We start from the raw sequence: 25,762 nt of genomic DNA, 5'->3' as shown, positions 1-25,762 counted from the left end.
ATTGAAAAACCAAAGCTGTGCTCCTGCTTCCCACCACCTGAGCAGCTTTCCTGCAGTTTAACACCACAGAAACATCTCTAAATTTCCTTTTATTAATATCTTCAACCCCATTCTCCCAAGAGAGCCTCCCAGAACATTACATTTAAAAAATGTTTTGTGTATAGGACAATCACCCAAATTGCTGGATTAAAGTTCCACTGGTTTCAGTTCTCTGTTTCATGTCCAGTTTAAAACTCCTGTGTTTTTAATTTAACACATTCCTGAAGGCCTCAGATATGAAAACCCATTATTTCCAGCATGCAGAGCACACAGCCCAGCTCCAAGGCTCCAAATGATCTGGTTTAGTGACTGAAAGGCTGAAAACTCAGGGTTTTTAGCTGCCTAATGACTTTGCCTGCCTCTCCCCATCCTGAAGCCAGGAATTACAAAGCATCCCTTGAATCAAATCCCAATTTTGGCCCAATTTACAGCTTTCAAGCTCACAGATTTGATACTGAGTATGAATGCTACAAGTACATCATAATTTGTACTCAAATTTTGAGATGAGTTCTGATGAGAAGCCATCAAAAACCAATTAGGAGTCTTCCATTAATTTTATTTCACCACCTGGAAACCAAGAACTGCTCTATAACCATCATGAGTGTTAAAAGAGAGAATCATCACCAAAATTGTGTCTTTAAGGACAGATTTAAAAAAAAAATAAATAAAAACCAACCAGCAGACATTTGAAACGCCAGAATCCCAGAATCTCTATTTGTGACCAAATCAGTAAGTTAACCCTTAATACTGACATGAAAGGGATATAAAGGTGGAAGTTAACACAGAACAGAAAATTCTCAATATTTTATACTATGTCAAACCAATTATACATTGTGAAAGATACATTTTTTTTTTAATCTTAGGGGTTACCAACTCTCAAACTCAGAAATTCATGCTGAAGACAGGCTATAAGCTCTGGGCAAATCAGACCCCTCCTTTTCCACTGCAAATTCTCCTGCTAAGCCTTAAACACCCACATAAAAAGCCAACTGTTTACAGAAGTAAAGTAGTATCATCCTCTTTGCCAAAATTTAGGAAAAAAGGGGAGAAAAAGAATGGAGGAAAGATGAAGCTGAGGAAAAGGAACTCTGCCAGAGTGTAAAACCTTCAGCAATGCAACACTTCAGCACTCACATTATCTAAATAAAACCGGGGGACTTGCACCATCCTCTGAGGTCAGCAGCTCTGAGGGTGCCAAAAATAGAGGCTGTGACTAGGAATGACATGGAGCAAGTGATCATCTGAAAGGTCTGCCTAATCTTTGTCTCTCTACCAAGAATATTTTGATATCTCTCTCAAGAAAGGGGCAACTCTACAAAAGAAAATAACTTTTGAAACATGCATATGTGTAGGATGGTATTGCTATTTTTTTTTAGATAGATATATGTTTATATCCATATTGCAAATTTTGATTCTGGTTATTTTTCAGCTCATTCATACATCTGTTATGAACAAATTTATTTTTAAGAGCTTGTAAAGATTCATCTTTAGAAAACAAAGTAACAGCCAATGGAATCTCAAAGGAACCAACAGCAAGGGCATCTCTGGAGTAAATAAAATCTGTTATTATGGTCTTGTTACAAATTCCCAATCGTTTAATTGCTCAAATTTACATCTGGATATTTAGGTTTAATTCAAAGTCATCTACCAGGTATTAATAGGGTTGGGAGCACATCCCTGACCACCCAGGATCCAAGACTGGAAAACCATTTCCAGGCAGAGAAGGTGCATTGTGATGTTGTATAAAAAATGGGAAACAATTCCATCAACTCATAAACATTTGTGTGTGCACAGCAGAAACAGCTGCCCTTTATCCACTGCCTTTGGCTTCCCAGGAAAGCAGCAATTCACAGCTCACCTCAGCAACTTTGGGAGGGACCCCATCACCCAGAACTTCCCTGATGAAGCACTGCTGGGTCATATAATAGGAGAGGCCACAAGTTCTCTTGAAAGCATCTTTGAGCCTCTTCAGTTCTATGTCTGTAACTGAGAACAGAGGAAAGAAAAAAAAATTTGGTCAATAAAGATGTTACAGAAAGATAACAGCTCAAGGAATCTCAAAATCCTCTACTCCTTATGTTTACCTTTACAATAAAAAGACACCAAGAAATTAAATGCATGATTTCCCCTAAAGAGTGGGAAAATGAGATCTAATCATCTAATCTTGCTTGAAAAGAGAGAAGGGAAGCAGACCTGTGGTTACCATCAATGGCAACAACAGCTCACTGCTAAGTTTTCTGACTACAATAGTGGATTGTAATTTGTTCTAAATTCAGCACCATTCTTGTCACACAAAGGAAAATGAGGCAGTTTTATGATCAATTTTGCATTGCATGCAAGCCAGGGAAATTATCTGCAACCAACAGTGGTGAATATTACTAAGAGCAGCATCTTTCAAGCAGTTTCATCTATTAACCAGTCTGCCTTTCTGTATTAAAACAAATAAAATACTTCATCACCACAAGTTCATGAGACAGTGCAGTGAGGTGTGATTTAACAGGAAGAAAATGTTGGAGTACATGTAATTCTTCCCCCAAGATCCCCTTGCACAGCCAAAATCTGCTTGCCAGCTACACCTGTTCAAACTTGTTCACAACTGCTGCAAAGGTGGAAAATGTGATGACGTCCCACTCATCCTGGCCTGGGAGCTCCCTGGAAAGCAGTGCTGCTGCAGATTTTACAAGCACAAAGCAACTTTCTAAGAAAGTGTTTAAGAAGGGAAGGATCTCGTGGAACAAAACAAGCCCTCTGTCCAAAGCCAGGATGCAGGGAATGGCACAGGACCCCCTGGAAGTTCCTGAATGGTGCAGAAAAAGCAATTTACCATGCAGCAGCCCAGGGAAATGATGCTGCACACGGGAGCTGTGTCACTGTATTTATAGCAAGGCATTTTCCTTACCCTGCTATCACAAGCCAGACACAAACAACACTGCCATGGCCAAAGGCTTGTGGAGCTTTTTGTCAGCCAAAATAAAACAGCATTTGAGGGCTGGCTTCATCCAGCACTCAGTAAAACTTCTGCTTGTCAGTTAATTCATTCATCAAAAGCAAAAATCAATCCTTAAAAGTAAATCACATTAAAATATTCCTCCTTAATTTTAATCCGAGTCAACACTGAAACAGATGTTGGCTCCACTTAACAATTGTGTAAAAACAGAAATTGGGTTATATTTCATCACAATCTAACCATAAAGAAAAAAAAATCAAAGTATCTAAGAGATAAAGCTCAAGTGTGACCCACACAGCACCAGAGCTATCAATTAGCACAGTGGTGATTATCATTAGCACATATCTTGTTTGACTAAAACGAGCCTCCTGTAATTACATGGCAGAAGAATGTCGGTCTCATTCTGTTACCTGGCTTCTAAGGTGTTTAAATTCCATGATTTCACATTAGCATCCCAAACCAGGAGGAGATGAAGGGAGGTGCTTCACCTCCAATCACCTCTAAGCACAACCAGGGACAACTCCTCACATTTAATGAGCGTTGGGATTGCTCAGGGATCATAGAAAGAGAAGTTCCTGACTTTGTAATTTGGGCAAAGCAAAGCAAACAGCCTGGATCCTAAACTAAATCCAACAACAGTTCTGGGATGAAATTATTCTCATTTTTTGCAGTTTTATGCCTGCTCATACACACATATCTTCAAAAAAATGAAATCTGTGCTCTGGTTTCTTCTCCCTCTCTTAATTCTTTGATCTCTCCACCATTTCATCCAGTCTGGTTTGAGGTTATTTGGCAGAAGTTTCTACACAAACATTTGCTAAGCTGATGCTTACAGCACCCTGACTGCCCAGTGTGCACTCCAAGCAGTGCTCAGGAGTAGGAAAATCCCATATAAATGTACCTCCCATAATCCATGGGAGTGACTGGATTGCCAGCCAAGGTGAGGAGAAGGTTGGGAACAAGACTTATCCAGCAATACTCCCGAGACCTTCAAAAAGAACTGCACCATCAATGTATTTAACAGGGGTGATAAGTTGATACTGTCAGTCCATGTTACATTTCAAAAGCAAATTATTATTGCCAGAGCCCACTCAGTATTATTGTTTGCATACAGAAACTACAAAAAAGGTCATGGAATAAGAGGCAAGGTAATTACTTCCATTCCTTCCCCAGGAGCCATTAAAATGACTGATGCTGCCCATTTAAAATCATCTGCAAAGCTTTGTAAAGATAAGTTCATTATGCATTTAGATCCATGCACATGAAAGTACAACTGAAATGAGCAGAGCATAAATCAAAGATATTATCAATGTTTACTATGAGTCTGGAAGGCAAAATATTTGAATTCAAAATCCCAACACCAAAGCACCAATTATTCAACAGAGATAGAGCACGATGGCATTTTGAGAGGAAATAAAACTAAGTCTTCAATTATTAAAGGAACATTTCTGGAAGCAATACATCTATTACTATAATAACTATAATAATTTTAGAAATTAGAACACTCCCATCCCCAGAAGCTGCCTTTTTTCTCTCAGTTCCATGAGCCCAACACACAGGAAGCACCACAGAACACAGAGGGGTTTTTCATCCTGCCTTTAGACACCAGCCTGTCTCCTGCACTGTTTCCTCCACTGACTGAAGTCCTTTCATTAGGAATATTCACTTTTTCCAAAGGCACAGATTCCCCAAACACTTCCAGGAGCCAGTTGTCTACAAACACCTCTGAGAGGAGCGTTCACAGGCTGCTGTCATTAGACACAGGAGACAGCCACCACACTATGGGGTGCAGTCTTGTTGGATTCACAGCCTGACAGGGGAAAACAGACCCTGACAACTTCCCAGGAGGAGTCTGAGGTAGTGAGCACAGCAAAAAGCATCTTCACATCCCACCTGCCACTAACAGGTGCCACTACCTCAATATTACTGCAGGGAAAGTGACTCAAATGGAACTGCACATCTCATTCTTTGCACCTCCAGAGCACACAAGTGACCTTTTCACTGTGAGGCTGATTCAAGGGAACAAAACCAAGTTTCAGTACTTAGATACTGTGTGATAATGCTTAAAAATCCACCTGCCCACTTCCAAACACCACCAGGTAACAAAAGCAAGTTTCAATACTTAGATACTGTGTGATAATCCTTCAAAATCCACCTGCCCACTTCCAAACACCACCAGCGAAACCAAGTCCCAGCCTGTCACCGTGCCTGTGGTAACTCTGCTAACACAAAGCTCCTGTGCCACCTCAGCTGGAGGGTTTCCAGCAAAGCTGCAGACACTTGAACAGGAGATTAGTGCTGCATCCAGCTCTCCAGGGAATATTCCAGCTCCAGTTTGTTTAATAAAGTTTAAATGAAACCACGCAACCTCAGCTAAAAATGTCACCCTGCTCACAGTAATTGTAACAAACCTTCAGCTCACCAACTGCTGAGGGTATTTTTAGTTTCCCAGTGTTACTTAAACTTCAGGCTGTTTATATGGATGTACTATTCCACATTTTTTGTTTTAATTCCCATCTATCCAGGTAATGAAATGTGTAGTGCCTTCCAAACCTGGCCCCTGCTGGAAACCACCTTGTTCTGCTCTGCTTTCACATATTTGTCACCAAGGCATCCTGGACTTTTCCTTTTGGACTAAAACTGTATCTGAAGCTCAGATTATGCAAGTCCAAGTCTAGACTTAAACCTTGTTTTGCCATCCCAATAAAACTGCTTAAACCAAGCTGGAGGAAACCAACCCTTCCAGTGGAGCTTTGCAAGTTTTGCTGCCACTTTCTCCATTCATTTTAGAATCTCTATGCACTTCAGACTTTTTTTTTCTTTCCACCCCCCATCTAAAATACCCTGTGAGCAATGTAGGGTTTGGGGTATGGCACCACCTCTGTCCCCTCCAAAAATCCCACTCAAAGGACAATTTTTGACAACGAAAACTGGGCAGCAAATACCTGCCTCAGCAAAAGCTGCTCTGCTGTTATCAGGCTGCTAGTGAAAATTATTAAGAGTCATCATAAAAATGTAACTGCATGGCTAAATACAAGTATTATTGATATTTTTGCTTTTTCACGTCCTGTTTTGGAAAAAGAGAGAGGAGAAAATGGTTACATCAAAGCCAATTCCTCACTACTTAAAGTACCTACACTGCATATTCTGTGATACTTTCTCAGAGGCCTCTGAATCTGAGCTAAGGTTTGCAAAAATTACCTCAATAAAGTGTTTTATTCAAATACTGTAAGAAGGAACTTAGAATCTTCCTCAATTATACATATTATTGATGATGTAACTATTGAACATAAGGAATATAAAAATTTCCACACTCCACAGTCTCTGCTTAAAGGTTAAAAGGAGTGGTTGGTCAGGCCTAGTGGAGTTATTACAGCTTAGAAAAAAATTATTATACACCTCACCTGTGATATATGCACCAAGAGCAAGCACAATAAATGTATTTAAAATTCCTATTAATATTTATTTGCAAAGTCAGGCCAGCCACAAAAACACCTTCCCTTACAACACTTTTCCCCATATCCTTCAAAATTAAAGCACAGTGATGTAAAATGCTGAGAGCCAAAGCACAGCTTTCCACAGCAGCCACTTGTCTGATGGAGCAAAGGTGACAAATAAAAGCATCTGAACTCTCAGTACTGCCTGAGACACGCAGGCAAGAGACACTTAACCTCTCCATGTCTTGTCTCAGCTCTGAAATGGATATAAATTCCAGCCTGCATCAGACAGATGTGTGATAAATGAGCTAAGATATTGTGTAAAAGCACTACAAGCTACTACTAAAAAGCTGATTTAATCAGTGAAAAGGGCAGAACTCCAAGTGTTTAACTGAGGGGAAAGTGGAATTAATCTGTCCTGGCTACTATAAACTGACCAATTAACATCAGGTAGAACTAATTGGACACAGAAACAGCTCCAGAATCACAAAAGCTCCCTGCAAACCATCAGTGCCATTAGGAGGAGCAGCAGTAACCACAGCAAAAAGCTGATCTTTGTCCCAAGAGCCTGAAATACTTCATTTGACTACATGAAAATAAAGGATTTATTCTGGTTCACAGGTTGCCAGCACAAAACCCAAACCAGCCCAGCCAAGGGAGAAAACCACGATGTATTGACAGTGCTGAAAGTCAAAACAGGAAACAAAACATTGCATAAGCAGGAAGAGAAAACACAGGATAAAAAGGTCAGGCAAGGTGAAGGGTCAAGAACCTTTCCAGCTCTTCTGACTGAAGCACTGGTGATTTCCCCCAGAAATGGGAGCATCAAAATGCCCCAAATACTCTCCAAACACATCCCAAAATCTGAATTTCCAATGTCACTACTGGGTGCAAAGCAGCTTGCTAATTCTGTGCCTTAAAAAACAAAATCCCACCAGCCCTGCACATCACAAGAACACAAAGCAGGCAATAATTTGCAACCATCAGCATAACATTGCATTTATTCTTTACTAAAAATAACCAAACTTGAATTCTAATAAAACTGACAACTTGCTCATCTTTCAGAAAGCAAGAAAAAAAATCACCTGTCTCAAGTTCTTCCTCACTTCCAGCTCAGTTTTTTTCATAATTCTAATATTTTGATTTTTAAGCGACAATTTTTGAGGTTCAATATCAAACTCACAGAGCATATAATTCTCTAACCAGACAATTATCTTCCCTGTAATCACTCGCTCAATATTTCCCTTAGGAATCTTCATCCTAGTTATACATGGAAATTTTATTACTTTTTTCATTAGTCTTTATTGTGACTTAATGGCTGTGGTTATGAAGTTGTCAAGAACCAAAGCAATTACTAAAAAGCTTCAAAGAGGTAAAATGTGCAAGTGAAAGTAAAGTGTGTTTGGGAACAACCCCAAATTGGAGGAACCAACTGCAAAACACAATTGAGATAAATGAACCAGCTCTGACTAAAAAGTCAACCTCCACACCCACACACTCTTGCTAAAAAGGAACCCATTTGGGAATATTTTGGGAGAAAACACAGACTAAAAATTCCTGCCTTCCCTAATGGAAAAATGAATCCACTCCTAAGGAATCTTTCATGAGTGGAGTATCAGAAATGGAACCACTCAGTGTACACAGGGCACCTCCACAAAGGCTTCACACATTTACCAGGAACAGGAATTTAAGGATAACAACACCACGGTTTGGGGATATTAAAAAAAATGGAATTTTTCAATCCAGCTGTATTTTTCTCCTCCCACCTATTCTTTGTTTCTGGTAGCAGTGGCTCACCCTGTGGATAAAGCTTTCCCTGCTTCCATCAGACCTTCCCCTAATGCATATCAAAGGTTTAACATCTCCTGTGCAGGCAGTGCAAGCAGATTTAGTCATTACAATAAGATTTGCCAATTTTCTGTAACATGAATACTTAGCATTTATGTGATGCTTTTAATCTTCAAAGAGCTTCCTCCTCACAGTTCCCATTCCCAAAAGAATGCCAGCATTCCCAGCCTGGTTTATCCCTCTCTATCTCCATCAGGGCACGTTGCTGGTTGGATTAACTCTCCCAGTAAGGCCAGTGTGGAGAGCAACTGGTACACAACAGCCAGTGAAGAAATAATAATAATCATCATCATCATCATCCTCCCACTATCTGAGCATGGAAATCTTGTTGGCCATATTTTACATTCTCAGGAATTAAAGGAGCTCCCTGGTCAATCCATATGAGCCATGGGATAAACCTGAAAGAACCTGAAAATTCACAAAACTTTGCATATCAGCAAAAATCTATTTTAGCATTTTTACAACTGCAAATTTAAGCACAACCAACTGCAACATTATATATTAGGGACAAATAGGGATTCCTGTTATCAAGTAAAGAACTGGCGAACTCATTCTCCAGGAGCAATTCCCAGCTGTGGATCATCCCAGGGTGTCACTTTTCCCACCCACAGGCTCCTGTCCTCTGCTGGCTGGGAAAAGGGGGACAAGTTTTAAATGGTTTTAAATGGTTTCAAATGGTTTTAAACAGAGCACACCTCATCTTGAGCAGCAGCACTGAGAACCCTGAACTACCCTCCAAGAGATAACATGGACTAAAAATGAATCAGGAGTGTGGGATGCCCATCTTCCCCTGAGTTCCCAATATTTGCTCTCCCTTTCCTCTGCTGTTTTCCTCTGATGCACCTGCAGAGTTGTGGTTTGTCCATGATTTCCCAGGTGAATGTTTTAGCTCTCAATTTTTCCAGCATTTAGAATTAATGTTTAGTCCTGTTTAGATTAGAAATTTAACTCTGCTTTTCTGAGCTGTCCCTTCATCAGTTTTCCTGGCAAACACACTGAAAGTTTGTGTTGTTATAGGTGAGCAGAGCAGCTTCTGTCACAATTCAAAAAAGCTGCTTCTGCTTTATTACCACCATGAAAATCATCGAGACATTTATGCTTGTTAAGATTCACAAAATTACAATATAAAACTCATTCCCAAGAAATAAACACCCTGCTAAAATGAAAAGCAAGTGCCAACTATGTAAATGCAAACACCACATAAGGACTGTGCTACAAAATAAATTGAAATATAACAAATATTTCATATCCTGTCTCCCAACAGTGCCAAAGATACTGAATGCAGCTGTAATATGAATTGTTCTTTAAATAAAAAATTATAGTCTAAGCCTGAAAGTTAAACAGAAGCTACAACTTCTACACAGGAAGGCAGTGAGGATGAGAGGCAAGGAAGGAGCTCTAATTTGGGATTGCTGGCATAGTTTTGATCAAATATTCACTCCAGTGTTGGCCTCTGGCAGCTAAAAGAGCCAACTCTAGTAAAGCACAGCACTTACATACTGTGACACGAATAATAAAAGATTCAGATAATATTTATACATTGCTACATCTTAATTTCTGAAGTCAGAGGAAAAATATGACTCACTTGCAAGTCAAGTGCTCTGGCACAAACCCTCCACACGTGTGGATTCATATGGCCAAGAAAAGGCTCTCTGCTTCCAGCCTTCCTATTCCCAACTCTTGGGGACACATCTGTCTAAAATATCACCTCAAACCCAGCTGTAAAGGGAATGTTTCAGTGTCAGGTCCTAAATTTCTGTCTCCTGTCCCACTCCTGTGTTACAAAGACATAATGACAAGCTTGATATCCAGCCTGTGAAAGGTTGAAAAACACCAGCACAATCATAAACACAGCCACTGCACTAGGGAGTGAAGAAATAAAATAAAAACCACCACGTGCTTAGTTCTGGGACCCCATTACATGGTTGGTAGAACACCAAGAACTGAATCAGAGCTTTATTTTTTAACAGACAATAGCAAACAATTAGCATTACTATTTCCAAACTCCATCCCCACTGCTGCATCTCCTGTTTATAGATTCCTCAATTAACATCCCAGGATTCATATTTAGGATTATCCTGGAAGATGCCATGCTAGTTTTACATTAGAGAATATCTCCGTGCATGTGAAAAATGCGTATTTTGTGATTGGCTTTTTGCAAATATTCAAATGAATATTATATGTGTTGGGTTAGAAAGTAATGCTGCATTAATTCTCTTAAGCAGCATGTTAAATATAGTTTTAGGTTATAAAAAATGTTAAAATAGAAACTGTGCTATGTAGGATATTTATTTTTTTAAGAAAGGACTGGCAGCGAGATAGCAGCCACAGGACACCTGAATCTTTCAGAGAAAGAGAATTTATTGCCCTCTTATCAGAAGAAACCAACTTCTTCCCACCTCGAAGGCGCTGTTAGGATTCAGAGGAAGAAGATGGCACTGACCAGACAGAATCCTGTATTTGAATGGAATTTATGCATCATGTATTAGGTATATGAATATGCAACAGGTTATTGTTTTTAAGGGTTAAACCTCTGTTAACGTGGGTCCTTTTTTTGCTGCCCAGAAAGAGGTACCCAGACATCTGTAACTCTTTGTCTCTATTGTCCTAATTCAAATTGTCCAAATTATTGTTACTCTAATTGTATTATTACTTTTATAACCATTTTATTACTATTAAACTTTTAAAATGTTAAAAACAAGTGATTGGCGTTTTTCACAGTGCAGATATTCAGCATTACTGCACATTACTCCTAAGGCTCTCCATGGGAAGGATGAAACAGCACATTCAGAGCCACCCTGGAACAGCTGCACGGAAGCAGCTCCAGTCTCCTGAGCAGCCTGGATGGGTGGGATGGCTCCAATTCCAGAGATTGCTGTGAACACCCTGCCCGTTGTTCCACAGGAACAGAAAAGGTGTCACAATGACTTCTCACCAAAGAGCCCCAGTGCCCTGAAGAGAGGCAGCAGCTGGGATCTCTCCCTGAATCCCTGGAGAGACTCACAAGATATCCTCAAGGACATTACAGTCTCTATTAGCAGCAGTACATTTGCATAATAAATTATGAACATTTTATGATTCTATATTTATCAAACATTTTCTATTCTGCTTTTTAACCTCTATTCCTGTAACACTGTGGCCTCTGCAGATATTTATCCTGTGTTCTGCACTGGAATTAGTGCATGTTGTGGTTTCTTCCTGCTCTGCCCTATCAATGCTGCAATCTACTCACTAATTTAAAAATAACATTAGTTCTCACAACACATTTACACCACAGTTCTTTAACCAAGGTGATCAGAAGACAACGCTGAATTGCAGGCAACAAAATAAATGGGGAATTGCTTAATGGCAAAAAGATCAATTATCATTCTTTAGGCAAAGACAAATCACGTTGTTAGCTGCAGGATTGGAAAACAGGGACCAAAAAGTTCTGCCATTACTGTTCCACTGATTACAACCCTCCCTAAATCCTGGCACAACACAGACCAGGCTGCCCTGACTGCACCAACTGCTGCTCATTCATCCCAAAGCACTCCTGTTTCAGCTGTACAAAGTGCAAATCCACTTTTTCAATTTTTAAACTGAAATCTGGGACTTAACTGTACCACATTGCGAGGGAAAACGTGCTAGAAATCTTGACAAGACTAGGAAATTTCCAGAGTAAGATTTTGCTTCTGGATAATACCTAACAGCTAGAAACAGGGATTGAAAAGAAGTGCTTCTTCAGCCCAAAATACATTCATGATGCCACATTCAAGTTCATTTTTAGAACAAATTCAATCTGCAAAACTCAAGTTCTCATAATTACTATCCCAATACTTTCAGTTCTTTTTCCCCCACATCCACAGACTTATTCAATCTGGTACTTCCTGTTCTGTTTAGGGCTCTCTGGGTTTCTTCCACTTCTTTATTTCATTCAAGGTCTCAGAATTTTAAAAGAACAAATTTTGCAAACTAGTGGAGTAAAATTAATCATCTGAAACAATTCCAGCATCTGAATGGAGCTCACAAGGAAGCTGGAGAAGGAAGGACTCTTCATCAGGAACTGTGGTGGTAGCAATGGGTTCCAACTGGAAGAGGGCAAGCTCAAATCAGATAGAAATTCCTGTTAAAATATTTCAGCTCAGGAATCTGTCACAAACCCTGAGCACTGCCATTGTCACCAGATTTGAGATAAGGAACATCCATTCAAACACAAAAGAAACATAAGCATCCATTCTATATTAAACACTTAACATGAAATTAAACTGTGAGTGGATGACAACTGAAAGACCAGCTGACAAAAAGAAAGACACCATGTGAATAAAATCACTGGTTTTGAGGAAGAGTTCCAAAGGGCTTGTAGTAGGTTTTATTTGCAAAGGATGAAGCCTACATTTTTATACAGAATATAATTCTCTCTTATTTTGGCCCAGTGACATTGCCTCTCATAGCTTGTGGGCCCAATTCAGACTCTAAACTAAGTGAAACAGCTTCAAAAGATTTGGAGATTTAAAAAAATCACTAAAATAAATGTTAGAGATTCCTTTTGCCTTTGTAGCTGCTGCTGGAAGCCGTGGCTGGCTCAGAGCAGCTGCCCCTGCCTGGCCCTGTGGCTGCAGCTCTGAGCAGAGGAAGTCAGAGCCCTTTGTAAGGTACAGACTGTCTCAGAGACTATTTAAAACCACTCCAAAAGTCAGAACCACAGTGTGTGACACAGCCACACGTCCTTTCTGCCCATCTCAGCCTGCCCAGTGTTCCCACCACCAGGGAGGGCTGACCCTGCTGCTTTTCCAGGAGCATCCCTGCCCCAGGAACTCTGCTTGGCACAGAACTCCTGGGGCTGGGCACAGGAACCCGGGCACTTCATGACACCCACATTAATGCCTTGCTTTGCCCCAAACACACCCAGGGGAAGCACAGGTCACCTCAAAACCACATTTCCATGGGATGGGAGAGGCCTGTCCTGGGTTGGGACAGGTTAAAAGGAAATCAGGGCTGTCACTGCATCTGCCAGGTCACCCCACCTGTGACAGCTGAGCCCAGGGGAGGCAATGATTCAGTGAGGAACCATTTCAGGGCTTGCATCAGTCCCAAACTAAATAACACTGATATGGGAAATAAACCCTGGGCACTACAAACTGTCTGGTTAGCCCTTGTCCAAACCTTTCTCAGCCAGCTCCTTTTATTCAACACCAAATAAAGGCCCTGCTGCAAATGTTACCTTATTTTTATAAGAAAAATGGTTTTGTAAAATTTTAGATTATTAAATTGAGAGTCTCACATCTCTAGGACTTAGGTACATGCCAGTAATACACTAAAATAACTAAGGAATTTCCTTTAATTCTAATGAATCAATTAATAGGCTACATAGAAAAATTCTGATTGATTATAACTCGCATCAGTTTTTAAGCAGATTTGGTGAACTACTACAAAACCCACATGCAGACACATTTAGTGTCAAACCAAGATCTGAACTCAGTTTACAGCCGTTGCAAATCAGAAATGCAGAAGAGATTCCACACCAGTTTAATAAAGCAGCATTTCAAAGTGATGCACTTTCCACACAAGCCCCACCTGCAGGGACCATGTCAGCCCTGCTCAGCTGTAAATACAACCCCATAAAAATCCCCATTTCTCAGAGGTGTTCAAATTCATTAGATAAAAAAAGAAATGAAAACTACTATTAGACAGCTCAGCTGCAAACATTAAAGCTATACAGCCTATGAGATATGGAGTCATCACTAACAAAGGTAAGGTGTCCCTGAAGAAATCACAAAAGAAAATGTGCATTAGGATTTTGCCACTTTTTTTAGGCAAGCAGGGAATTTTATTCCAGTAAGTGCTAGCAATAATCCAGCATTCAAAGTTTGGTGAATTAGGCCCTTTCAAACTCTTAGGCAGAATCTACCTTAATGGATTTTTCTTCTACATTCATCTTTGCCCAAAGGCTTCATTGTCTCATTATGTAAATGACCTTTTCATATGAAAATTAAATGTTAAAGATGCTTTTTGTAGTTCTTCAATACTGCAAATATCACATGGACATTCACAATAATTCAGACTAAGTACAACTTATAGAAAAAGCACCTGCTTCAAGGAATGGAACAAATTAAGAAATAACTTGGTTTTAAATTACTAAGAATTGAAAGTCTTAATTAGAATTAACCCACAGAACTTTCTTTTCTATACAGAAACTCAAACTAGGAAACCATCAGGCAAAGAGGAGCCCTGAAGGAGGCCCTAAAAACCCCAGCTGGGCAGGTCTGCTTTACATCAGGCTTGGAAATAACCAAAGTCAGTGGGCAGAAACAGCTCTGCTGTCTGAAAATGCCACACTTGTCCTACCCTTCCTCCACCAGCTTTCTGTATGCTCACAGTACTTAGAACTTCTTCTTGGACCAGAACAGAGCAGGATTATTTTAATAATAATTAATAACTAAGTGATGGAGATGTCATGAGAGCTCTGCACTCATTAGACCTCCCATAGAGCAAATGATTTATAGCAATGTATGACTTCACAACCTAACCAAGGACACGTTCAATTTTCAGAAGATAGTGACACTTTTTGAATGACAGATATTAGTAACATCTGGGTTTTTAAATACAGAAAAGCCCTCCCCACTCCTACCTCAAAGCAGGAGTTGTACAATAATCCTAATTTAGAGAATTCAATAGACACTTCATGCCTCACCTCATCACATTACTTGGTAATGCTGTGTTCTTTTTCATTCTCAGCCTTGTCATCCCTTCTGAGGCCCATTTTTTGAATCTGATTTCATTTTCTTGAGTACTAAAGAACTGAATGCCTTACTTATTTTATGAAAGGAGACAGTGGGCTGAGTTCCCTTGAGCAGAGCAAAGGGGTGAGGGTTGTTTTACTCATTCCTGCCACAGTGCCAGCAGCCAGAAAGCCTGAAACTGTTACAAGTCAAGTAAACAGGATTCAAAGTAGTCCCCTCTTATTTTTTTTCTTTCACATTTCATTAGAGATGCTTCATCTCACACTGAACAACTTCCTAGTTTCTATTTTTGTCCTTCTGGTTTTTTTCCTCTGTAGGACACTGTCAGGTAGATTTAGGACTTCATCGAAACAAGACTTCACAAAATTCAAGCTGAACAGAAATATTTTATAGAATCTATCAGGTTGGAAAGTATCTCAGGAGGTCACTTGGTTCACCCTTGTGCTTGAAACTGGGTCAAGGCTGAACTCAAACCAGCTTCCAGAGGGTTTTGTCCAGGCAGGGCTTGGAAATCTCTAAGGATGAAAGTTCAACAACTTTCTCTGGGCGTGTATATTTAAAAAAACCCTCTGATGTTACAGGAGGAAAAACTAGAAACTGATTAGAAACTATAAAATAATTGATGTCATTGATTAAAATCTAAGAAATAAAGCTCAGGTTTATGACCTGGGAGATACACAAGCATATAATCTATAATCCAAAAAAAATGTTTTAAGGACTCAGTTTCAGTCTACATCAAGATAAGAAAATGTATTACATACAGAATAGCCTGATAGTGGTCTTTTCACTTATATCAAGATATTTAACACTCAAAATGAGGATTTGTCCAGCTTATCCTGTGACCTCCAGCCCCATGGCTGGAATGATATCTATTTAAACTCCCCTGGCAGCTTTCCTGCCTGCTCTGATTGGAGTCTCCAGTAACACGCTGACAGGACAAAACTGCAGCTAATATTGTGAGCCTGCTCCTATTTAGAGACATGATTCACCTGAGAAGTGAGAAACCAGAGGATTCCCAACATTCACTGAATCATAATTCAACTTTTTGAGGGTTTTTCCTTTAAGATGATCAACTTCTTTCTTATTTATGAAACACCTATGTTCTTAAATCCTCTTTTCTCAGACTTGCATCACTCCCTGCACATTCAACACTTGTGCAATCACCAAGTTTCTGCCATGTTTGGGAACCATCTAAGAATTACTAAAAACCTCCTAAAAGGATGCAATCAGCTCCCACAGAACCACAGCACTTGCAGCAGCCTAAGCACGAGGCAATATTTGCCCCTAATTTGTAAGTTTTCAACTGGTATTTCACAAAGAGCCTCTAAAGACCATAAAAGGTACCCCAGGAAAGGAAATTTACCGTTAGCTGACTTAAGTTCGCTCCACCACTGTTCCTCATTTCCAATAGGAAATAACTTGGGGAGTCCTAAGCAAGAGGCTGAAACCCCCTGAGTTCACTTCCCTAAACTTGGAACCTGAGGTAAAGAAGAAAGTGGTAGCTGCAATTCAGCAGCTGCAGAATTACAGATTAAAACCCAACTCTCTTCCAACAGATCAGCTGCAGGGAGAGGGATTTGGGAGAGCTGTGGGTGAGAGGTTGGACATGCCCTGTGCCCTGGGCTGACCCCACAGCGTGGGCAGCAGAAATGGGGGATTCTGATCCCTCAAGTGGGATCCCACCTGCACAGCTGTCCCCAGCCCTGAGGGGCAATCCAGAAGGAGCTGGAACCAGTCCAGATGATCAAAGGGATGGAGCAGCTGTGCTGGGAGGAAAGGGTGAGGGAATTGGGATGGTTCAGCCTGGAGAAGAGAAGCCTTGGGGTGACCTAATTGCAGCCCCCCAGTACCCAAAGGAGCTGACTGGAAACACAGGGAGAGACTTTTCACAAGGGAGTGCCAGGACAAGGGGAATGGCTTCACACTGACAGAGAGTGGATTAGATTGGATATATGGAAAAAATTCCTCCCTGTGAGGGTGGTGAGGCCCTGGCACAGGTTGCCCAGAGAAGTGTCCAAGGCCAGGCTGGAGCAATCTGGTCTCATGGAAGGTGTCCATGGCAGGGGGCTGGAACAAGATGATCTCTGAGGGGATGATCTCAACCCCAACCAGTCCATGATTCTAAGGAGCATCTTCTCACCAGCTCATGGAAGTTTCAGCAGAATTCCCCCAGTCACTCCTGCCTTTGAAACACATGTTCAGCAGAGCTTGCTGAGGTGCCCTCCCAAAACAAGCACCACAACTGAATGCCAGAGTTGTGAAATAATTACTGCTCTGTGAATTTGAGCAGCCACTTGCAGCTCTGCAGCTCTATAAACAGGAAGTGTGAAGCTCTGCATTCATACCTGCTTTCATCATATGACAGAGCCCTGAAGCCATCAAATACTGGCTGACATAACAAGCCTCGCTGTAGAATCTAGACTGTCTCCACAGTGGATTCTATTCATTCTGATAGCTAAAAAAAAGGCTGAGATACTTCTAGGCATTTTCAGCACATGCCTCTGAAACTCAAGGCTCAGAAAAGCACAGGTTTGTACCCTTAGAAAATAATATATCCCAAAGAACCTTCACCTCTCTATCATGGTCAAGCTCTGGTTTTCAGCTGTGAGAGAATAAAGCAGAATACTCTCCTTCATGGAATACAGAAAGAAGAGAATAAACTACTAAAATGGTTCCCTGTTTTTCCTAAAAGATGGCTGGGATTTAAAAAGTTAATTTCATCATCTGGAGTAGTAAAAAGCAGTTTTCCATGGGCTGAAGGGCTGAGTCCATGGATTTGTCACCAGGCTGAGATCGACAGCCTCAACTAGATGATGATATATTTGCACAAGTTTTCCATCATCCTCTTGTCAGATTTATGACATCTGTACGCTTGAGGATGTTAATGATCAGACACCAGATATATTTGCCTTGATTTAAATAAAACAAATGTAGCTATTTTTCAAATTCAATCAAGACACAAAAGGTCATTAGCAAGATTTATCCTCTGCCCATCACACATTAGTCATTACTGCACACACTCACCAAGCTCTTTGTGGGTTAGAAGGGGTTTTGTTACTTTGGTGTTCTCCAGTTGGTGCCATCTCAGAGACACACAACCAGGGAAGAAACTGCCTTAAAAACCACCATGCCATGAGCTCTCCAGAGGCAAAACCTGTGGAATTGATACACCTGCAAGTTCTGCCTCGTTGTTAGCTGGTACTTTAACTGCATGTACATTTTCTAACACCAACACTGTTTCTGTGCTTTCATTTTGCTCTTTTTCTCAGAGATCACTGAGCACAGGACCAAACACAATTAAGTGGATTTATCAGCAGTCACTCATTTCTCCAAATTCTATGCTCACTGACCATGCTGATGCTGTGCTGCATTCATGAAACAAAAATTTTACCTTGCTTTGAGCAGAAGGAAAACTCTGCCTTCCTCTCTGGGCCAAATTTGACAGATCCATGATTATGCACCAACATTTCTTTTAAGTGGTTCCCTGACTCAATATTTAGCATAGATAATTTAGCTGGAAATGGCCTGAATTATACCTGCTCTAAGTAGCATTCACAGAAACTTTGACTACAGATTCTACAGTTTCATAATTCATAAGTACCTACATAAATTTGTGCTCAGTCTACGATTATCCTCTCAAAGTTACTGAAGCAGAACACATTAACAGCCACTGGAAAATACAGTCCATAGGGATCTGAAATAAACTGGCCACCAATACCACACAGGAATGTCTTTCCTAGAATTCTTATTAAAATATTCCATATACAACACAGGACAGGGCAGGAGCTGCTGTGCGAATGCAGGAGCTAATACAATAGTGATAAAAAGTTCTTTATTTTATAAAGTTTTTATAAAGACAGCCCTTTGAGGAATTGGGTGTCAAGACTGGTAGAGGAGAACTAAAAGACAAGGCAGACTTTAGAGCACCATCTCCCTGGCAAGGCCAGAGCACCCAGCCAGCCTGATGGACACAGTGGTAGGAGAGGAGTGGGAAATCAGGGACAAACATTGGAAAATCCACCAAAACAAGACACTGGCTGACTTGCAGCACTGCCCTGAGCAGAAAATTGCTGTTGGAGCTTAAGGCTAAGAAAAAAGCAACAAGCCCAAGAGCCACAGTACCAGTTCATGCCACCACAAATTCAGTTTGATAAAATAAGTGACAATTTTATGCTCAGTTTGGAACAAAGCACTTCTGACTTCACCTCTAATGACCTGCCCAAGGATTTCATCTCCTCACAAAGAATCCATCCTCAGAAGGAGGTCTGAGGAGTCAGGAATAGCTCTCCTCACTTCTCATCTCATACCTTTTCCACAGCAACACCACTTTGTGCCTCTGGCTACTATAAATAAGATGACCACAATTGGCAAAATTCATAAAAAGAGATGTCTAAAATAGCATCCTGCTTTCCACTGCAGGCTGCTCAGGCAGACAGATCTCAGGGAGGCTGGTGACACTCCTGTGACCTGCACTGGTGGACACAGGACAACTTCACCGTGCCCATCCACAGGGCCACGTCACCACAGCAGTGTCAGCTGCCTGTGCCAAGGAAAAAGAGGAAAATAAAACATCAGGACTGTCTCCTGTTCAAGGGTGGAAAAGGCCACCAGCACCAGGCCGCTCTGGCACTTTCATCTCCTTGAACAGAAGTTACATTTTAGCTACAGTTATTTATATTGTGAGCCTTTAACCACAACTCCCCTCACCTTCACAACCTTTGCTTACTACCAAAATGGAATTGCAATAAATGAAACTGCTAAAAAGTCAGCCTTATTTTCTGAAACTGACAAAAGCAACATTTTTTCCAGATATTCTGAACAACTGAAATTCAAACTGGCGACTCAAAAATACAATCATAGCATCCTGAATGATTAGCACAAGTACAGGTAACCAGTACTGATTGCTCATAAAGAATTCCCAGCAGAAAAATCTGTACAAATACCACCTAATACAAAACTTTCTTGCCATTTAAGAACCAGGAAACTGTATTAGAGAAGGTGGATCTAACTGGAGATAAATATATTTGATTTTCTTTTTTTAACATTTACGTTCATCCATTATCTCTGTTTGTGTCCACAGAAATGCCACAAGTACCAGCAAGGTTCTGTGGAAGCAGGAATGGTCTAACAAATAATGTTTTGATAACTGGCCTGTTTTATACATACAGTGATTCACTGGTTAAGTAAACAACATAGTTATTTAGCAAAACATCAATTTATAACAGAGTGCCTAAAACAACCTTTCTGGTCTCCTACAGAAAAACAGTATTGAAGGTCTCATATAGAGAAGAAAAACATCAAAAAAATAACAAAGAAAAGTATTATATTCACTGCACAGAAATAATTTCTTATTAAGATGAAATCAATCTTACTACCTATGAACATCCAGATCAACTGCATTGATTTTGAAGCAATGTAAGAGTTTAAATCTAACTTTAAAATTCACAGCACTTGTTTTTTCTTATTTAGGAACTCTGGAATATACATTGTGGCCAAATGACTGTATTCTCCACCAAACAGCTTATTTCAAACGCTCCCTGATATATTTAACTTCACACCTCTACCAAGCTGCATTTATAACTCCAGCTCTTCTAAAAATACGTGCACCAGAGCTTTCAAAGACTTCCCATACTTTCACTAGCAGTGAAAATCCTTCAGGGCTGTTATGTTTAAAATCTGTAACAAGTGACTTTGAATCATACGTTTGTTTCTCCTGCTTGACACTACGTTGCTCCATTTCCTATCTGACATGGCATCCCTCAGAGGCTCCACCAGAAAAAAAAAAAAAAAGAAAATATTTAACAAAAACCCCATTTCACGTCAATTTGTTTCTTTTTCAGTTAACACCCAGTGGTTCCTCCCAGTTCTCCCTTATCACTCCTGACATGCCTCTCACATGCAAGCAGGAATAAAAAGGGCAGCCATAGACTGGCTCGAGCTTATGAATTTTATCAGGGCTTTAAATATCAAACAAGTGAGCTGCTTTACCTGCGCTGCATCCCGTGAACGCACAATAGGGCAACAATTACCAACACCTGTCCTCCCTGCAAAGCATTTACTGCTGACAATTCCTGTCCCTCTTTGTCCTTGGACTTGGCTATCGGTTCCAGAGCCAGGGAGCTCCCAGGGTGTAGCTTGCCGTCGCCTTGGAGCCCTGCAGCTGCGAGCGTTCGCCGTTCAGCTTGTTTATGTTTTCCCTTCGCTAGTTGCTCTTTAAATCCTGCGGGAGGACCCTAAACCGGGCTAAAACAGCGACACCGAGCCCAAGCCACGCACGCCACATCCATCTTGCCATGCGGAGCCGCAGCTGCGTGATCCCCGAGCACGGGGAGGTAAACACGAGGAGCGGGAGGGCCGGCGGAGCCGGGAGCTGGGTGACAGCCCCGTCACACCGGGATCCCAGCGCTGCCCGCCTGATGCCGGCCGGCCACAAGCGGAGGCCGGGCCGAGGGGCGGCGGGGAGGGGACGGCACCGGCGGCGGGGACCGGGCCCTGCTGGGGCCGCCTTAAAGAAGGGGAGAGAGATAAATAAATAAATAGATAAGATAAATAAATAAACGACGGGGCGGAGGGGCGAAGGCAGCGGGGAAGGAGCCCCCGAACGGCGCAAGTGCCTCCGCGCGGGGTCCGTCATGGAGGTGCCGCCTCACCGCCCGCTGGCGGGGGGCAGCGCGGGGCCCCCGCACCCCTCCCCGCCAACCTCCACCCACCCTCCCGTCCTCGCCGCCGCCTCCCTCACCCCTCCGCAGGGCCTCGTCGTAGCCGAGGAAGCCGATGCGGGACTCCTTGGCGCCCATGGTGCCGCTCAGTCCATGGCCGCGGCGGCGCCCGCCGGAGCCGCTACCGACGGGGAAGGGGGGCGGGGCCGCCCGGGGGGGGCGGGGGGAGGAGGAGGCGGCGGCCGCGCGCCCGCCCCGCCGCCGCCGCCGCAGCCTCCATCGCGGGTCACGTGGGGCGCGCGCGCCGCGTCACGTGGGGCGCGGGGAGGCCGGGGCGGGGCTGTGATTGGCCAACGCCGAGCCCCCGCTCCCGCCCGCCCGGCGGCGCCGCCGCGCGTCCCCTCAGGGGCGGCTGGGGGGAGCCGCAGCAGCAGCGGCGGCGGCAGTCGGGACTCTGCAGCGCTGCGGCCGCGCCGGTGCCTTCTCGGCTCCGGGTTCGCTCCGCGGCCGCAGAGGAAGGAGGTGTGACGAGGAACGACCTGGCTCTGCCCCGGCACAGGCGCTTCGGAAGGTGTCGCTTGCGAAAGCTGTCAGCGTTTCCTGTAGCGTGCGGCGGCGAGAGGAGAAAGGCTGCGGTGCGATGGGGCCCCCGGCGGAACAGCCCCCAGGCGCGGTCCTGTGGGAGGGTGAGAGTCGCAGCACCCTCAAAGTGCACAGGGAACAGCCCCTCAATGCCCTCGGATCCTCACAGGGGATCAGCCCTCAGCCCCCCAAAACCTCACAGGAATCATCCCTTCAATGCCCTCAAACCTCACAGGGAACAGCCCCTCAGTCCCCTCGGATCCTCACAGGGAATCAGCCCCTCAGCCCCCCAAAACCTCACGGGGAACAGCCCCTCAATGCCCTCGCGATCCTCACAGGGGATCAGCCCCTCAGCCCCCCAAAACCTCACAGGGATCACCCCCCTCAATGCCCTCAAACCGCACAGGGAATCTGCTCCTCAACCCCCTCCAAAAATCGTAGGGGATCAGCATCTCAAACCTTACAGGATCAGCCCCTCAAACCTCTCAGGGGGAGCAGCCCCTCAGCCCCCTCAAACCTCTCAGGGCACGGTGGTTCTCCTCAAAAAGTCCTCTAAGTCACAGGGCTGCAGGCATGGGGTGACCGTAGGAGGTTCCTGTTCCATTAAAACGTCTTTTCACTGTCTGAAACAGAAACATGGGCTGAATTGTAAAAGGATCAAAACCACCCCTGCCCTTTGCTGTTCTCCAGCATGTTTGCTTTTAGTATTCAGCCCAGGACTGACACAGAATGGGAGGATTTCCCAAATGGCTTTGTTACAACATTAAGCCTGGTAACCTACCCTGGGTCACTCCCGAGCAGAAAATAAGGAGTTTGAAAGAAAACACTGATTTCTAAGGGCAGCTTGTTCCAAGGATTGTTCCTGCCCTGAAACAAAGCCTGTGAAAACACCAGTTGCGAGTCATTCCCTAAGTTACTGTTTCCAATGATCTTGCCACATCGGAGCTGCAGAAAGGTCAAGCTGGAGTTGCTTTCTCGCTGATGTAAGTTCATGCGTAGGTATTTTTATAGCAAACATTCCAAACAAATTTCATATCTGATATGCAAAGCCAGGAATGCTGCTTACAGAGACACAGGCTCCAAGGCCAAATTTCTCCTCATGTAATCCAAGTGCAAACACACTACAAATGAAATAAGCTCCATAAAGCCTCCTTCTATCTTTTCTGAATTTTTTTTAGATCTTAGATTTGTGGCATATCAAAAAAACCGTATCATTTTCAAGCATAAAATCTGCCACAAAGGGATCTTTTACCTCTCTTATGAGGATTAGGGGAAGAATGTAAGTGATTTTTTAAAATCTAAATTAAATTGGTGGAAATATACTTCACTCATCAGCCACTGATTATGTATTTATCATTTAAAGAGTAAAGCTAAATGTAAAGGCAGCAGAGGAATAAGAGGATATAAGCTGCCTATATATATATATATATATGTATATATAACCTTTTTCTTACCATACCTTTACATGTCTCTTCTCAACATAGTTCCTGACCACGCAGCTTTCAGTTTAGGTACAAAATACACTCTTTAAAACATTTGAGAATGAATTCAACAAACATGGCAATGTGTCATTTAAACGCCTAAGCTGGCAATACCAGAAACAGCTGGACAAATCTGTTTTATCTTGTGATTAAGAGAAATATTCCACAGCATCCCTACAGCCACACTCTGTTTGTGATGGATCCCTTTCTTAAAGCATTAACTCTCAGCTGAGGAGATGGGGTTTAATTCTTGACTTCTCTGTCGTGTTCCTGTGTGACCTTAGGTCCAGTAATAATATTTTAATGTTTTGGTTTCTCTTCTGAATTACAAAGATAATGACCAAGTCCCATTTTGCCTGGAAGGAGCAGCCCTGGGACCCAGCCAGCCCTGAGCTGGCAGAGCAGTTAGAGAAAGCAATTAGAGCAGGAAGCAGCTTCAGTGGTGGGGTAAGGCAGCTCCACACCAATTCCTGCTGGTTTTCAGGCCAATTTCTCCATGACTCTTTATCCTCAGGCTCTTACTAGAGAGCAGCAGCCAACCCCTGAGCACCAAGGCTCACCAGAGACCAACAGGACACTGCCAGGCCTGTTTTGACTGCACCCAGCAGCAAGGGACCCTGCCAGGGCAACTCTGACCCGATGCCTCTGCAGCCACCACAGTTTGCAGAATTCATTCATTTTTATCTGTGATGTCAAGACAGAACCTCTACTTACAGTTCACACAAACACTGCTCTTAGGCAGTAGAGATTATCAGGCAGTATGGGGGGTTTAGTGACAGCTAAATCATAAAAAAATGAATGACTGAAATTGTAATTCAAATCAGATCCTGCCACCAGCTTACAGTCACAAACAGCTGACTGGGTATTTGGTGCAAACGAGGAAGCAGAACCCTCTAGCAAGGAGTTCCTTCCACTGTGGGAAGGAAAAGGGATGGAGTGATGGTTCTTAATAATGGCTAACACTTCCTATTAACCAAAAAACCCAGACCTCTTTCCAAAGAAAAGGTATGACACTTTAGGAAAAACCCAACTACAGCAGCATCCCTCATGTCCCAGAGGTACTGACGGTGTCCAAGAACCAGCAGAATTTTGTTTGAAGAGCACTTCAAAATCATTTACTGGATCCATTGTACACACGGTGGCCTGCACCAAATTTAATCACAAAGATACTCTGGATTGGAAAGCCAGGCTGGAGGCTCCCGATGGCAGTGTCTTTGTTCAGATTAAATTAAGCATGTTCTCAAAGGCACTGAAGCAAGAACCCAGAGATAAGGCTGTGTGTGCTAACCCTGGATTAGATCTGGCAGTAAGTTTTTGCTGAAGCCTTATTGGGGAGCACAAGATTAGATGTTGCCGCGATTTAAATGCTGTGTCAAAGGTAAATCAAATTAAGATACAGCGAATTTAGACTTGCATGAGATGAATTGAGCTCCTCTCTTGTCACAGAGAAGTGCTACATATGCAAATCGAACTGGGCACGTGTCCTTTGGATTGCTGGAATTTATTTAATTATTCGCTAATCAAAAACTAATTCACAAGCACTTAGCAAATATCTTTAAGTGTCTCTGCATCACTGTCAAGGATCTGAGGCAAAGCAGGTATTTACTGCTGCACAGGAGCAGCAGGAGCCTGGCAGCGCAGCAGCTGTCGGGCTCTGCCAGGCTGCTGCAGTCCAAGGCTAAGGAACGGGGGGAAATCGACAGCCCCTGGCTCCAGCTCAGCCCACAGCAGGCACCTGCAAGGAGAAGGGGTTTGGAGCTGCACTGGAAAGACCTGAACTCAAAAGGGATGAGCCAAACAGCAGAGGAACTGCTGCAGTGACTCAAAAACACTTCTGAGAACAGCACTGTAAGGCCTTAGGATTTCCTGATTCACGTTCACTAAAACAGAAGCCAAGCATTGTGGAGTTAGTCTCATGGCAAAGGTAAAAAGGTGTGGAGGAGACCACAGGAAGTCTCATTCTAACTTATTTGTTGTTGGCTTCTCAATCTGTGCCTCTTGCCCCAATACCTGTCTCCGCACCATGGGATATTGTTATGTTTTTAAG

The 25,762-nt window shown here is 42.7% G+C and overlaps 1 protein-coding gene across 3 annotated transcripts in view; it reads right to left on the bottom strand.

Moving 5' to 3' along the window:
* USP32 (ubiquitin specific peptidase 32) overlaps nucleotides 1-21,854 on the bottom strand; it is a 62,756-nt gene extending 40,902 nt beyond the window's left edge. For all 3 annotated transcript variants that reach the window (XM_030962515.1, XM_030962516.1, XM_030962517.1), the window contains exons 1-2: nucleotides 21,733-21,854; nucleotides 1,898-2,025 (exon numbers count right to left, since the gene is read on the bottom strand). In XM_030962515.1, coding sequence (XP_030818375.1) covers nucleotides 1,898-2,025; nucleotides 21,733-21,790 — 186 coding nt within the window. In that variant the 5' untranslated portion in view covers nucleotides 21,791-21,854. The remainder of the gene's footprint in view (nucleotides 1-1,897; nucleotides 2,026-21,732) is intronic.
* Between the last annotated feature and the right edge of the window lie 3,908 nt (nucleotides 21,855-25,762).

The sequence above is a fragment of the Camarhynchus parvulus genome, chromosome 19 (assembly GCF_901933205.1).
Source record: "Camarhynchus parvulus chromosome 19, STF_HiC, whole genome shotgun sequence".
Taxonomy (NCBI): domain Eukaryota; kingdom Metazoa; phylum Chordata; class Aves; order Passeriformes; family Thraupidae; genus Camarhynchus; species Camarhynchus parvulus.
The sequence above is the reverse complement of the archived record's forward strand: the minus strand, read 5'-3'. Positions and strand labels throughout refer to the sequence as shown.